Below are 13081 nucleotides of genomic sequence, written 5' to 3'. Positions count from 1 at the left end.
AAGACTATTGAGAGGCACGTAAAAATGTTTATGATATTAAAAATATGTACAAAACATAATTAATGACAAAATGTATCTTAAAGCTAAATAAAAATAGACCCAAGTCATAATTTTGTTAGAATAGTATAGCATATATTTATTTTTTCCTTTTTCCCCGAGTCTTTTATAAGGTAATAGACTTTCAAGATTAAAATTATAGTTTTAGTCTAATGTATTCAGTCTGAAAAAATACATATTGAGTGCCTATTATGTATGTGTCTGGAAATTTGCCTATGGCATTTCGGTTTTTTAAAAAGCCAGAATCTTTTCTCATTATTTACTTCATGACAATAAAAAAGCAAAAAAGGTATGCTTAGCAGACTATTTAGAATAAGTACTTCATGTAGAACCTAAGAATTAAGGTGCTGTTGTGTGTAACCGACATTTTTAATGCCTTGCTGTTAGCCCGACCCCTGGTAAATATAATGGGGCTATCTCACTATAGCCACCTGCTTCAGGGCTTATTCCAAAATTAACTTACTGGCTTACTCAGGTCATCCCACTGAGGGAGATGGGATCTCAGTGATATATTGACCAGAATGTCAACGTGAGCAAGACTTAAGTGGAGGTCAGGAGGGGTGGGGAGAGATTACCTGGGGAGTTTATATGCATATATGCCTAGCCCATGGACACAGACAATAGTGATGAAGGCCTAGGAGGGGCAGTGCGGGGAGGAGGGGGCCAATGGGGAATAAAAAAAAGGGGGACATTTGTAATACTTTCAACAATACAGGGAAATTTTAAAAAAGAATGCATCTCAAAGCTGCATCTAGAGATAACTGGATTGAAGTAAGCTAGACAAGATCATTTGCCAAGTATTGTGGCATGGTTTTTAGTTGAAATTTTTATTGACATAGTTGTATATTTGCTTGTGATTATGAGAAATAATACAAAACATCCCTTGTATACTTTGCCCAGTTTCTCCTGGTGGTAACATTTTTGCAGAACTATATAGTACAATCCCATAGCCAGGGCATTGACATGGTACAGTGCCTCCCACCTTACTCACATTTCCTGGTTTTACTTACACTTATTTGTGTGTATATGTGTGCACGAGAGTGTGAAGTTCTGAGATTGTATCACCTGTGCATGTTTGTGTTTCTCCCACCACAATCAAGACACTACTAGTTCCATCCGTACGAGGATCCCTCCAGGTGCCCTTTTATAATCACACCCTCTCTCCCCTCCCCACCGTCCCTCACCCTTGGCAGCCACTACCTTGTCCTCTATTTGGGAAGTTTAGTCATTTCACAAATGTCATATAAATGGAATTATACCGTATGGAACCTTTTGAGACTGCTTTTTAAATTTAGCCTAGTTCCCTGGAGATGGCTTCCAAGTTGCTGCACGTATCAACAATTCGCTGTTGGTTATTACGGAATAGTATTCTATGGTACGGATGTACCACTGTTTAACTGCTCACCTGGGCTGATTCCAGTTTTTGGCTATTAAAATAATGCTGCCATGAACATTTGTGTACAGGTATTCCTGTGAACATAAAGATTTCACCTCTGGAATAAATGTCCAAGGCTGCAATTGCTGGGTCATATAGTAACCGTATGTTTATTTTTAAAAGAAACTGCCAAACTGTTTCCTAGAATGTCTATACCAGTGATGGGCAACCTTTTGAGCTTGGTGTGTCAAACTCCGCCAAAAAACTGAGCATAACTCGGGTAGTGTGTCGCTTTGAGGAAAAAACATTATTTCGCAAATGTTTCATCCTCAGGAGCAGCAAATGTTTCATCCTCGGCATGCGGCCGTCTCAGCAGCCGCGTGTCATCAGAAATGGCTACGTGTGTCAGTGCTGACATGCGTGTCATAGGTTCGCCATCCCTGGTCTATACCATTTTATATTCCCCCAAGCAATGTTTAGGAGATTTGGTTTCTTTGCCAGTTTTTGGTGCCATCATGGGAGCATTATTTTGAAGTCAAATTAATGACAGTTTTCTTTACCAGAATTAATCAAATAATTTTGCCGGGAAAACACACATGAAGTAACTAATTTTAGAAAAGAAAACCACATCAGGACTTATCTACTCCCTGTCTCCACCCTTCCCAGCCCCTTCCCCCAAACAAAATTCATTCACTTAACTCTTAACAGGCTAACTCTGTACTATAGGTCAGTTTGCTATTTGGCCCCTTCAGTCTCTAGGTAACTATCAAAGAGGACTCAGCTCTCCCTTGGTAGATGTTGGGCTCAGCCTCCTTGATCAATATCAGGAAACAGGGCTGGAGATCATTTGTTTCTTTCTGGGCCTTCAGTTTGCCCTGGTCTAGAAATCAAATCGCTGAGTTAGGAGTTAGAAGGCCTACGGTTGAGCCTCTCTTCTTATCAGCTGTGTTACTGTAAATAAGTCAGTTACCTTCTCTAAGTTTGCTCAGCTCTATCAAATGGTTGGCTCTCAAACTCTAGCATGAAATAGAATCACCTAAGGCAGTGGTCGGCAAACTCATTAGTCAACAGAGCGGTAAACCGCGGCTCACGAGCCGCATGTGGCTCGAGAGCCACAGTTTGCCGACCACTGACCTAAGGGATCTATTAAGACACCAGTTGCTGGGCTCCACCCCTAGAGTTTCTGATTGAGCAGGGCTAGAGCAGGCACAGGATTTGCCTAGCAAATTCCCAGGTGATGCAGTGACATGGCAGGAAATGTCCATGAAAACCACCAGGCCAGATTACACTAAAGTGTGCTTTGGGCCCAACAGTCAGCACCACCTTCTCCCCCCGAAAAACTTAAATTTGCTTTCCATTAAAAAAATCATAGAAGAATATTCATTGTCACGGGAAGATTATCCCAACATATTATTAGGTTAACAAGAAGCTATACATTACAGAACAGCTTCTATAGAAATGTTCAGTTATACATAGAAAGTAAAAGTCTAGAAAGATATACCCCAAGTATTAATAGTTGTTATTTCTGAGTAATGGAGTTTCTAAGTTTTTCTTTTTCTTTTTTATGTGCTTTTCTGTGTTTACTAATTTTGTCTATAATTCATATATTCATAAAACATTTATAACAAACAAAATACAGTGAACAATACAAATCTTCATTTCTGTAAGCAAATAAGTCTTAATTGCACAGTAAGTGTTTCTCTAAGTTGCAATCATTGCAGTAAAGAACTTGTTGAATATCAACCAGCAAAGTTAGTCTGTTCAGGTATGAGATAAAATTGTCTGGGACAGTTTGCAGGAGCAGCTATGACCCTCCTTCGCCCTTTCCCCTAAAAAGTGTGGTTGATCACCTTTGCCATTCTTCCTGGCTGACAGAGCTCTGCACTCACGCACTGAATAGTCCTGGCCCTGGACCACTCGTTACAGCCTCTCGTTGCTGCCTGTGTAATGTTTTCATGGCACTTCCCCCACGGCTAACTGGGATTCACAGCCACAACCTCACCAGCTAGTCCCTCCTCCGTCCTTGACAGGGAGGCAGAAAGAAAGTCTTTATCTGAATGAAGCAAGATTCTTCCTTGGTTATGTCTCTGTTAGAAGAATTACTATTTGCAACTAAAATAGAAATTTAAAAATATCAGTGAAATAAATCTGTTTAGATGACAAAATTCATTCATCTGTTATGGAAAGCTGTGGGTTCATGTCCCCTCCTGGATTCTCAGATTGCACTGACATCCCAAACATACTGTCTTCTTCAACATCCCTGCTTCCCAACCTTAAGATAGATAAGCGTGAGCAAAGCTTCCTTGGAATATTGTTTATTAAAACAGTTTTGCTGCTAAACTTTTCAATCAGTTGATACTGTAGGAAAACACCTCTTCATTTCTGAACTCTGGTAAGTCTGTTTCTGAATAAACTTCCTTGGTCGGAGCGGAGACCTGTCGCCAGAAGGGCCGGGCAGTGCTGATTTTCAAAACACCCTCCTCGTCCCGAGCTGTGGTGCTGCCGTTCCCTCTGCCAAGCTCCCGCATGAAGACATTCCCTGGGAATGACGAGTTATTAAAAGGACATTGTGATTTATGAGTGACAGTGTATTTATTGTGGTAGCACTGTATGATAGTGTGCGTTTTAACACCCACTCATAAATAGAATTATTTCCTTTACCAAGTATGTGTTGTGCTTGAGGCAGTGTGTTTTTATGTAACACCTAAAGACGGATGCCATATAAACATTCCCCCACGGGCTCGCCGTCATTAGCGAAGTTACTGGGTTTGCTCCATGTACTTGGGAGTTTCGGTGATCGCACCAGGCCTGCCTATTCACTACAACAGCACCATCCAGCGCCCACATTCCTTTCCATGATCCATTTATGCTGAAAGAAGTGATGAGAAGCTTATGTCTAGAACTTAAATGCTTTGTTGAAGAATAGGATCAAGACCCAGTGACGGTGGCATTTTTCCACATTTTCAGCCCCGTCTAGAGATAAAGAGGCTAACATCCTCTTGTCTTTCTCCCCCACACACACATATCTCTGCTGGCTCTTCGCCCACCGCTGGCTTTTGACCTGGATGTCCGCTAGCAAACATAATTGTGCTTAGTTTAGCTGGTTCCCAGGAAGATGAAAACCAACAGGCGTTTTATTTACACGTGAATCATCACAGTGCATCCATGGCTTAAATACAGGTAAAGGTTGAAATTAATTTGTAGTCAGCCACCTTACTTCTTTCTCTCCTGCTTCCTAAAGGCTCTTACAGGACTCGTGCAGGAACTCTGGAGTCGGGGGGCTGGGGAGGCAGCACTGATGTTCTCTTCGTGCCGCATTTCTGCCCGCGGTTAAGTATGCACACAACTGTCAGTTTAAGTTTCTCCCTCACTGTATAGCTTCTCACATCTTTGGTTCCACCCTTCCTCTTTGCTGCTAATTCATTTAGCACGCCAGCCTCACTTGCCGGGAAAAAGTACCTGCCACCCTGTTTTATTGTCTCTCCTTGCCAACCAGTATTAGTAGTATTAGCAGTAGAGTCATAACTACCTTTTTCAGGATACTGGCTCTGAAATCTCACTTCCTTTCCTAACTCAAGGTTAGCCTCTTTCCTGCCAGCAGGCATAAGGCATCTTAAACTCGTGGCATCTAATTAGAATCATCTCTTTACTGGACTGCCTGCCCGCGTGTATGTTAGCACCTTGAGGGAAAGCCTTCTCAGTGTGCTCTGTGGTGGGACAGGCTTCAGCATGTAGAAGGTACTCACTGTTGGGTGAACTGAGTGAGTGAAGCCAGCCTGCCTGCCCGAGACAGCAACATCTTACATTGTTTATCCACCTCAGAAAGTTCAGTCCAGGGGTCGTCAGCATGGGCCTGAGTAGTGCTGAGTTAGTGAGTCAAAATAGCTTAATCCCAGTGTTACTTAAGATGCCAAATTTATAAATGCTTGACAAAATTATTTTATTTTTATATTTTTATCTGCGTGATTTATTTACATGGGAATCATCAGAGTGCATCCATGGCTTAGATACAAGATAAAGGTTGAAACTAATTTGTATTTTCATATTAATTTTATTTTGTAAATGAAGATTGATCCTAGAAACTTTAGTTTATAATATAAAGTGCACACTCTCTTTTCCTATTGCAGAACATAACTGAACATGAGCCATGCTTAGACAACAGTACATATTTAAAGCATAGTTTTAAATACCTACTTTTTAAAGTCTACAGTACCCTTTAAGAGGAACAGTTGTCTATGGTTGTGCTACTTATTCTAAAGAGTCTTTTCTAGAGTCTGTAATTATTACGAAGCTCACATTTTCCAGTATTTCACAATTATATCTGTCTTATTTAGCACACCCTAAAATGGTTATGTAGCTTTTTATAAAAGGCTAATTTTATCTTCCGCAGCCTGCCTTGACGGCGTACCTTTCTATTGATTGAAATTCTAAATCTGTGCTGAGGAATAGAATTTCATAATATACATTTGTTAACGAAGATAAGAGAACATCAAAATGTGTTTAACATAAACGTATTGAAGCATTCTAAACTTAACATTTGGGCAGCTGTTCCATCGGCCTGGCCCTGTCTATTGTGGTTTAAGAAGATTGTAGATGGTGACTCAAAGCAGAGACCTTTATTTAGATGTCTTCACTCTCTCATCCTTTCCATTCCCAAGGGTCCAAATTCAGGGAACACGGCGGGGTCAGACCTCACAGCCAACATGAAAGAGTCCTGTCTTCCCTAGTGTTTCATAATTACTTATACTTTTGTAGCTGTATATTTTAGAAATGTAACAATGGGGCCTGAAGCTGTAACTGTACTGATATCCTCTGAAAAGCTTTAAAACTTTTGCTTTAGGGAATAAATAAAAAAAAAAGTGAAATATAGAGATTTTTCTCAGTGTCGTGGAACAAATAAAATTATCTTCTCTTAAAATAAATGGCAGTTAGGGAAAGCAGCTTTTCCTGTCATGGTTAAAAGCTAGGAATACAAAATCAGCATTTGAAATGATAACCCACAGTGTTTTAAATAAAAAGACACTAAAATGCATCGTACATTATCTGTTCCCAAGGGTGATTGCAAATTCTTGTAATTGTGTCCTACAAAAAATACAGAATGTGCTTGGCAGGTGGAACTATAAAAACCAGGGATGAAAAAAGACATATTAGGTCGAATTTTAAAAGTTTTCTTTTCTGAGGGGCCTCCATTTCTGGTTACTTACTTTGGTCAGCTCAGCCTTTTATGTATTTGTTCTCCACCTTGAGTTCATAGTCACAGGCATGTAAAAGAAAATACATCTTTGGTATTTGAAGCAACAATGAAGATTAACGGTCCCTAAACCTCTGCAGTTTTATCTCATTCATCTGTCAAATTACAGTGGAAAAAGCATAGATTAGTAATCGAAGTTTCTTCCTAAGCCCATCCTTGATACTTCATAGCTTTGTATCCTGAGCAAGTCACTGAATTTTTCTGAGCTTGTTTCTGAGCTTGTACAGCAAGGTCAAATGCCTGCTTTATTTAAGTCACGGGGACTGTGCTGAGGATGAGAGGAGTCAAAATAGGCTTCATGTAAATGGTTTTACAAGTTCCAGGTAGGTCCTGTTATAATTCCCATTTTGCAGATGGGAGCAAGGCTGAGAGAGGCTAACAAACTTGTGGAAGGTCACACAGCTAGTAAATGTGAGACCTAATACTAAAATCCTATGTCTAAATTGCAGCATTTTCCAACATTGACACTATTGATTGGGGGAGGGGGGCTGATAATTTGTTCTTGGGGGTGAGGGGTGCCCTGTGCATTATTGGATGTGTTGCAGCATCCCTATCTTCTGTCCCCTAGATGCCAATAGCATCCCATAAGTTGTGACAATCAAAAATATGTTCAGACCTTGCCACATGTCACCCGGCAGACAAAATCACCCAACATTGAGAAGCACTGGTCTGTGTGATTTCAGAGCTAAAGTTCTTAACTACTTTTATGATGATACTAGTGCCCCAGTGCACAGATTCATGCACATTGAAAGGAAATTAATTAGAAGAAATATTTTAATATCGCTATCTGCCCTTTCTCTATAATGGAAGTGTCAACCAAATTCACGATCGACAATGACAGATCGAAACACGTGTGCGATTGGCGCCAGCGAGAGCTTTATATGTATCGCTCATGTGTGAGTCAACATTTATTTTTAAATTGCCAGTGCGCGTCATATGTACCGGCCGATAGGTCGGTTGGTTGGACGGACAGACAGATGGTCGGTCACTTGGCCTTTTATATATATAGATTTGTCAATGTCATTGTTCTCCTGAGTAGTTCCTGGTTAGAATACTTCATAACAGCAATTTCCAGAATTAAAAATGAAATAACTAGTTTCATTCCTCACCTTTCTGGCATTGTCTTCTTTTGGAAGGTCTTTGTAAACTTCTTGTAGGCACACTATAGACACAAGCCAGAAGTCAGACTCACAGCCCCTAAATTCCCTTCCCCTGTAATTCTGTGATCATTCCCCAAAGTTCCTAGCCGGTCTCTCTTGAACAGCCCCTTCTCATCTAAAATGTTTATGGACTCCTAATATCAGTTATCATCTGAGAGGCCAGACAGAGAAACATACATTTTCATAACTATTACCTCATTTAATTTTCACAGTAAGCCATTGAGGTTTGTAACAGCTGTTCGTGTTTACATTTTATTTAGGAATCTTAACCTTTCTTCTTCGCCTGCTCCTTCAACTTTGGTGTTCTCATTGCAGAACTTGATATAGAGACTCAGCAGGAAGTTGATATGGAAACTCAGCAGGTTCCTTTCTTACCAGCACTGCATGAGGAGGAACATCCTTCTGAATTGCTCAACATAAAGCAGATGCTTTCTGCCCTGCATGATTCTTTTCCCTTCCACCTTAACAAGGGTCATTAAATGCATGCCTCCTTTGTGTTCGGGGACTTACTAGTAAGAACCACTAAGAGTGGAATGCTGTTACTTCTGTTGCTTACTCTTTCCCCTCAGAAAGGCCTAGGTTGACCTTCTCAACCCTCCCATACTTCCCGGTCTTTATCTCTGATCTACATCCCAACTCTGCCTGATATTGGCACAGTCCCCAATTTATTATCACCCCTGAACCAAAACTTTCTAAACATTTATGATTGACTTTATGATGGTTTCTCTGTTATTTAAAACTAGTAGCCCTGCACACGAATCTATGCACCAGTAGCTCTCTGCAGCCCTCCTGTAGCTCTCCGCCCGCTGCCCCGTCCTCCTGTAGCTTCCCTTTCCCCCCTCATATCTTGCTGCCCTGCCCCCTCCTGTAGCTCTCCGTCTCCCGCAGCTCTCCACCGCCTGCTTGTAGTTTGCTGCCCCATCCTCCTGCAGATCCGTGATCTGGTTGTTAGGTGGTCGGTCATTACGCCTCACGGTGTAACAGATAATTAGCATATTCCTCTCTTATTATATAGGATGATTGTGAAATTAGATGCATTTGATCTGGGCCTTATTAAATAGTCTGAACATGTTTTGTGCGTAGGCCTGTATGAATTAAAAAATTTTAAAACACTGAGTTTTAGGATTGATTGCTGCTGACAAGCACAATAAATATGATTAAGTGTGATTAAAAGCATTGGCATGACCTGAGGAGAAGCTGGCATAATTGCTGAGAGTGACAAGGAGCTGGACTTGCCCAGGGATCTTTAGGACGCGGAATTCTGCTTATGGGAGGTCTGAGCAGCTATTTGAACCAATGGGAAAGAGAACTGGGTTACTTCACAGCAATACAACTTTAGTGTCAATTAAAGCTTTTATTTTTTATTTTTTCTTTAAAGTGTGTGTGAATCATTTAAATTACTCTATGATTCATTTTAGAAGGACTAATTGGCTCCTTCTATAAAATGGTAATGTCTGGCCAAAGAATCTTTTTAGATCAACATGCATCCTTATTGACCATACTTACCTGGTTCTGATTTGATGTGCATCAGCCATTTCATCATGTTAGATAAGTAAAGCACTGGGGGGTTTTCTTCCTTTTCCAGGTGGCCTTTTTGAAGATGTAACCATGGGAGCCGAAGCATTCCTCTGCACAGCACGGAGCGCATGGGAGGCCAGCAGTCAGCCCAGTGAGCAGTGATTACAGGCAAGAGCCAGAGCACTGCAGTGGAGTCTGAGTGTTACCTGCAAATATTCTCTAAACTTCAAATCTGAGAAAGACCAAGGTGGTGAAGGAAGTCACCGTAGCAGGTTGAGATAAGTGAACAAGTTCAGTCTCTATTGCCACAGAGAAGAATATTCAAATGTGTGCTGTGTCAGACCACCGGGAAGGCTGCGAGCTAGCGGAGACCCGTCTGTCCAGAGTGGAATGCAGAGGGACTTCGCTGCTGGAATTGTGTTAACTGCCATAAATCTTTGGAAATAAACTTTCAAAGAACTTCTCAGGTTCATTTAAAACAATTTTTTAAAAAGAAAATATCGAATTCTGCATACCTTATTTAGAGGAGATGCTTAATAAATAAATGCTTGTTGAATAAATGATTATCAAATTAAAGGTTTTCCCACTTACGCAAACCTGCCTGTATTCCTTTTGTTCTTTATTTCCTTTACCAATATTATTGCAAATCAGTATATAGACCTCGCTGGCATCCTGGTACAAAGTTTTCAAAATCCTCGTGTGCCCAAGCAGGTGGTGACGAGGTCATTGAATGAGAATGATAGAGCGAGCACAGCCAGCTCCTGAGTTTACAGCAAAGGTTGGAGACTTGCCTATTCTCACGGGAAGCCTGGACCAGAGCCAGGCAGCTCCTCCTTCCCACTCCCCCTTCAGGAGGATGGCCTCTGGGTCTGCAGCTATACTTGCTGCTTTTGGAGCCTATTAGCCTTAATCCTAGTCCTCAGACCACCAGTAGCTTTTATTTTAAAACCCTGGGTTTTCTGTCCCCTAATTTCCTAACTTAACACAGGGGTCACTGGCACTGTGACTTGGTGAAACTTTCATGACTTCTTCTTCCTTGTAGTTTAACCAAAACACATGTTCTGCCAGCAAGTAGTGGTCCAGCACTCAAATCCATAACTGGTGGACTGACATAGGAATAAAACTCATCAGTTTAATCTCGTGGAGTCATTTTATTAAGCACAGTTTGAAACATTGAAGTTCTTAGTAATATGTCCAAGACTCCAGCCATAAAGGAGAATTTGGTTGGCTTCCCTTATGCTACTAAACTCCCAAACCCCATGCTGACTTTTTATGCTTTAGATTGCTCTCTGTCCTCTGTTGGTAGAGAGCAAGGTTTCTCAACCTGGGCTCTAGTTACATTTTGGACTAGATAACTCTTTTATTTATTTTTTTTAGTGTTGCTTTCTTTTTTAAAAATTTATCTTTATTGTTGAAAGCATTACAGCTGTCTTCCTTTTTTTCCCCATTGACCCACTCCCAGTCCCCATCTCTCTTCCCCCCCAGGCCTTCACTGCACTATTGTCTGTGTTCATGGGTTATGCATATCTTATATAATAAAAGGCTAATATGCAAATCGACCAAACAGCAGAACGACCAGTTGCTGTGATGTGCACTGACAACCAGGGGGCAGATGCTCAACACAGGAGCTGCCCCCTGGTGGTCAGTGCACTCCCACAGGGGGAGCGCCCTTAGGCCAGAAGCGGGGCTTACAGCTGGCGAGCGCTGCAGCAGTGGCGGGAGCCTCTTCTGCCTCCGCAGCAGCGCTAAGGAGCAGTGAGCCGAGCAAGGAGCAGCAAGCAGGCAGGCAGTAAGGAGCAAGGGGTCCCAGACTGTGAGAGGGCACAGGCCGGGCTGAGGGACGCCCCCTCACCTCCCCCAGTGCACAAATTTCATGCACCAGGTCTCTAGCATGCATATAAATTCATTGGTTAATGGGCCAGATCATTCTTTGTTGTGGGAGACTGTCCTGTGCTGTTGGGAAGAAAAATTTTTTACCCTATACCCTCCTAGGTTCAATGGCTGGAGCTTACAACTCAAACTGATAAAAAGACAAATTAACAGAAAAAGAAAGTTTAATTACATACATCTGCACAGGAGTTTCAAGAGAAATGAGGCTCTAGGAAGCGACTAGAGGACTCAGGTTTATATACCATCATAGGCTAAACAAAGAAAAAGGAGGTTTGAGCTCCTAGGCAGGGAGAAGCAAGTCATAGGAAGGTGAGAGGAGGAAATGTGTGGTTACTAAGAGTTGTCTTATAGTGCAGGTGAGAGTTTCTCAGATGGTGAGAGTTGTCTCCAGAAGTAGCTCTCTTCCTGGTACAGAGTGGTCTTGACAAATGGAAATTTCCTGTATAAATGTAAGTATACTTTACAAAAGGGGAAATTCATACTTTGTTTTTTGGCTGTTAGGGGGCGGTAAAAAGCTTTTCCTGCTTCTGCTGGTTCTCAGTTCTTTAGCTCAAAATAATGCTTATGGCATATTTTGGGGTGGCATTCGAGTCCCCTTCAGTGCATTGGAGGATGTTTAGCAGCAGCTCACCAGATGCCAGTAGCCCCGTCCCCAAGCTGTGACAACAAAAAGTGTCTGCAGACATTGCCCTGCGCGGCGAAATCAACCCAGTTGAGAACCACTGCTATAGCAGATATGTCTGAGAAACAAGATTTGGTGACTGATGGGGTTCAGGGAAGGCTACGAGCTAGTGGAATTTCATTTTTTTAACATGACCTTTTCTCCTTTCTTTCCTTTTGATTCAAACTGGCCTCATCCCAGCACCCTGTCTCACCTGCCTCCTCCCTTGCAGGACCACCTCCTTAATCATTAAGCCTTCCTAGGAAGGAAGCCTCCGGTCTGTTTTCCTCAGAGACAGTTTCAGTCAAACTAGAGATAACATCTAGGCCTCAGTTGTGTTTCAGCTCCAGGCCCAGAAAAGCAGTGAAACCATGGTGATGCCGTGGCTGATAAGAGGACCAGATGCAATGATCAACTCTCCCCTACCCCAGCCTTGACCAATCAGTAGAGACCACTACCCTAACTCCCTTAGTCACCGTGATTAGTGATGACTATATAACCCATCCCCTGGGAGCCAGGTCTTTAAGCATTAGCTCACCTGGCTCTGGCTTGGGCCACTTCCTAAAAATAAACCCTCACTTTCTTTGCTGCAAACTCCTGTTCGTGCCTTATTGGGCTTTGATGCACACAGGCAAACGGACCCCCTTTAGTCCAGTAACAATATGCCATTTGGCATATTTCTGTTTTGAATTAAAGTTACTTAAGAAGTGGGCAGTGCCAGAAGGACATTCTGACTTTCCTTTGTTCTCCTCAAATAAATCTCCCATGTGAAAGTTCTGATCCTTGTACCAGGAGGTAGAAAGACATCCTTATCACCAGAGATAGGGAATTCTGGACCAAAAGCCCTGCACAAACAAACCTTATTGGCTTTTTTGTCTAATTTACTATCCCAAGCACAAACTCTTTGTCTTGTCAATTCTTCACAGATGTATTGTTTCTTTGTCTACCGGTAAAAGGTATAAATAAAAGCTGCCTGGCTTTGGTTACTATTTGCTCATAGCTCATATTTCTATGAGCTCCCATACATATAAATTTAAATGTTTGTGTGTTTTTTTATTGTTGTTAATATCTTACATTATTTTAATTGTTGGGCGAGCCAAAGAGCCTAGTAGGGAAAAAAGAAAAAGTTTTCCTCCCCTACAATTTCCTGTAGTTGGGTATTGCCAATG

General features: G+C 41.7%; 1 protein-coding gene across 6 annotated transcripts in view; it reads left to right on the top strand.

Moving 5' to 3' along the window:
• UBE3D (ubiquitin protein ligase E3D) overlaps positions 1 to 9951 on the top strand; it is a 145120-nt gene extending 135169 nt beyond the window's left edge. For all 6 annotated transcript variants that reach the window (XR_008557278.1, XM_054722386.1, XM_054722384.1 and 3 more), the window contains one exon: positions 9429 to 9951. Coding sequence is in view for 5 of the 6 variants with exons in the window: in XM_028160850.2 (XP_028016651.2) it covers positions 9429 to 9449 (21 nt within the window). In the remaining variant the exon portion in view is untranslated. The remainder of the gene's footprint in view (positions 1 to 9428) is intronic.
• Positions 9952 to 13081: the final 3130 nt, after the last annotated feature.

The sequence above is a fragment of the Eptesicus fuscus genome, chromosome 10, assembly GCF_027574615.1.
Source record: "Eptesicus fuscus isolate TK198812 chromosome 10, DD_ASM_mEF_20220401, whole genome shotgun sequence".
Taxonomy (NCBI): Eukaryota; Metazoa; Chordata; class Mammalia; order Chiroptera; family Vespertilionidae; genus Eptesicus; species Eptesicus fuscus.
The sequence above is the reverse complement of the archived record's forward strand: the minus strand, read 5'-3'. Positions and strand labels throughout refer to the sequence as shown.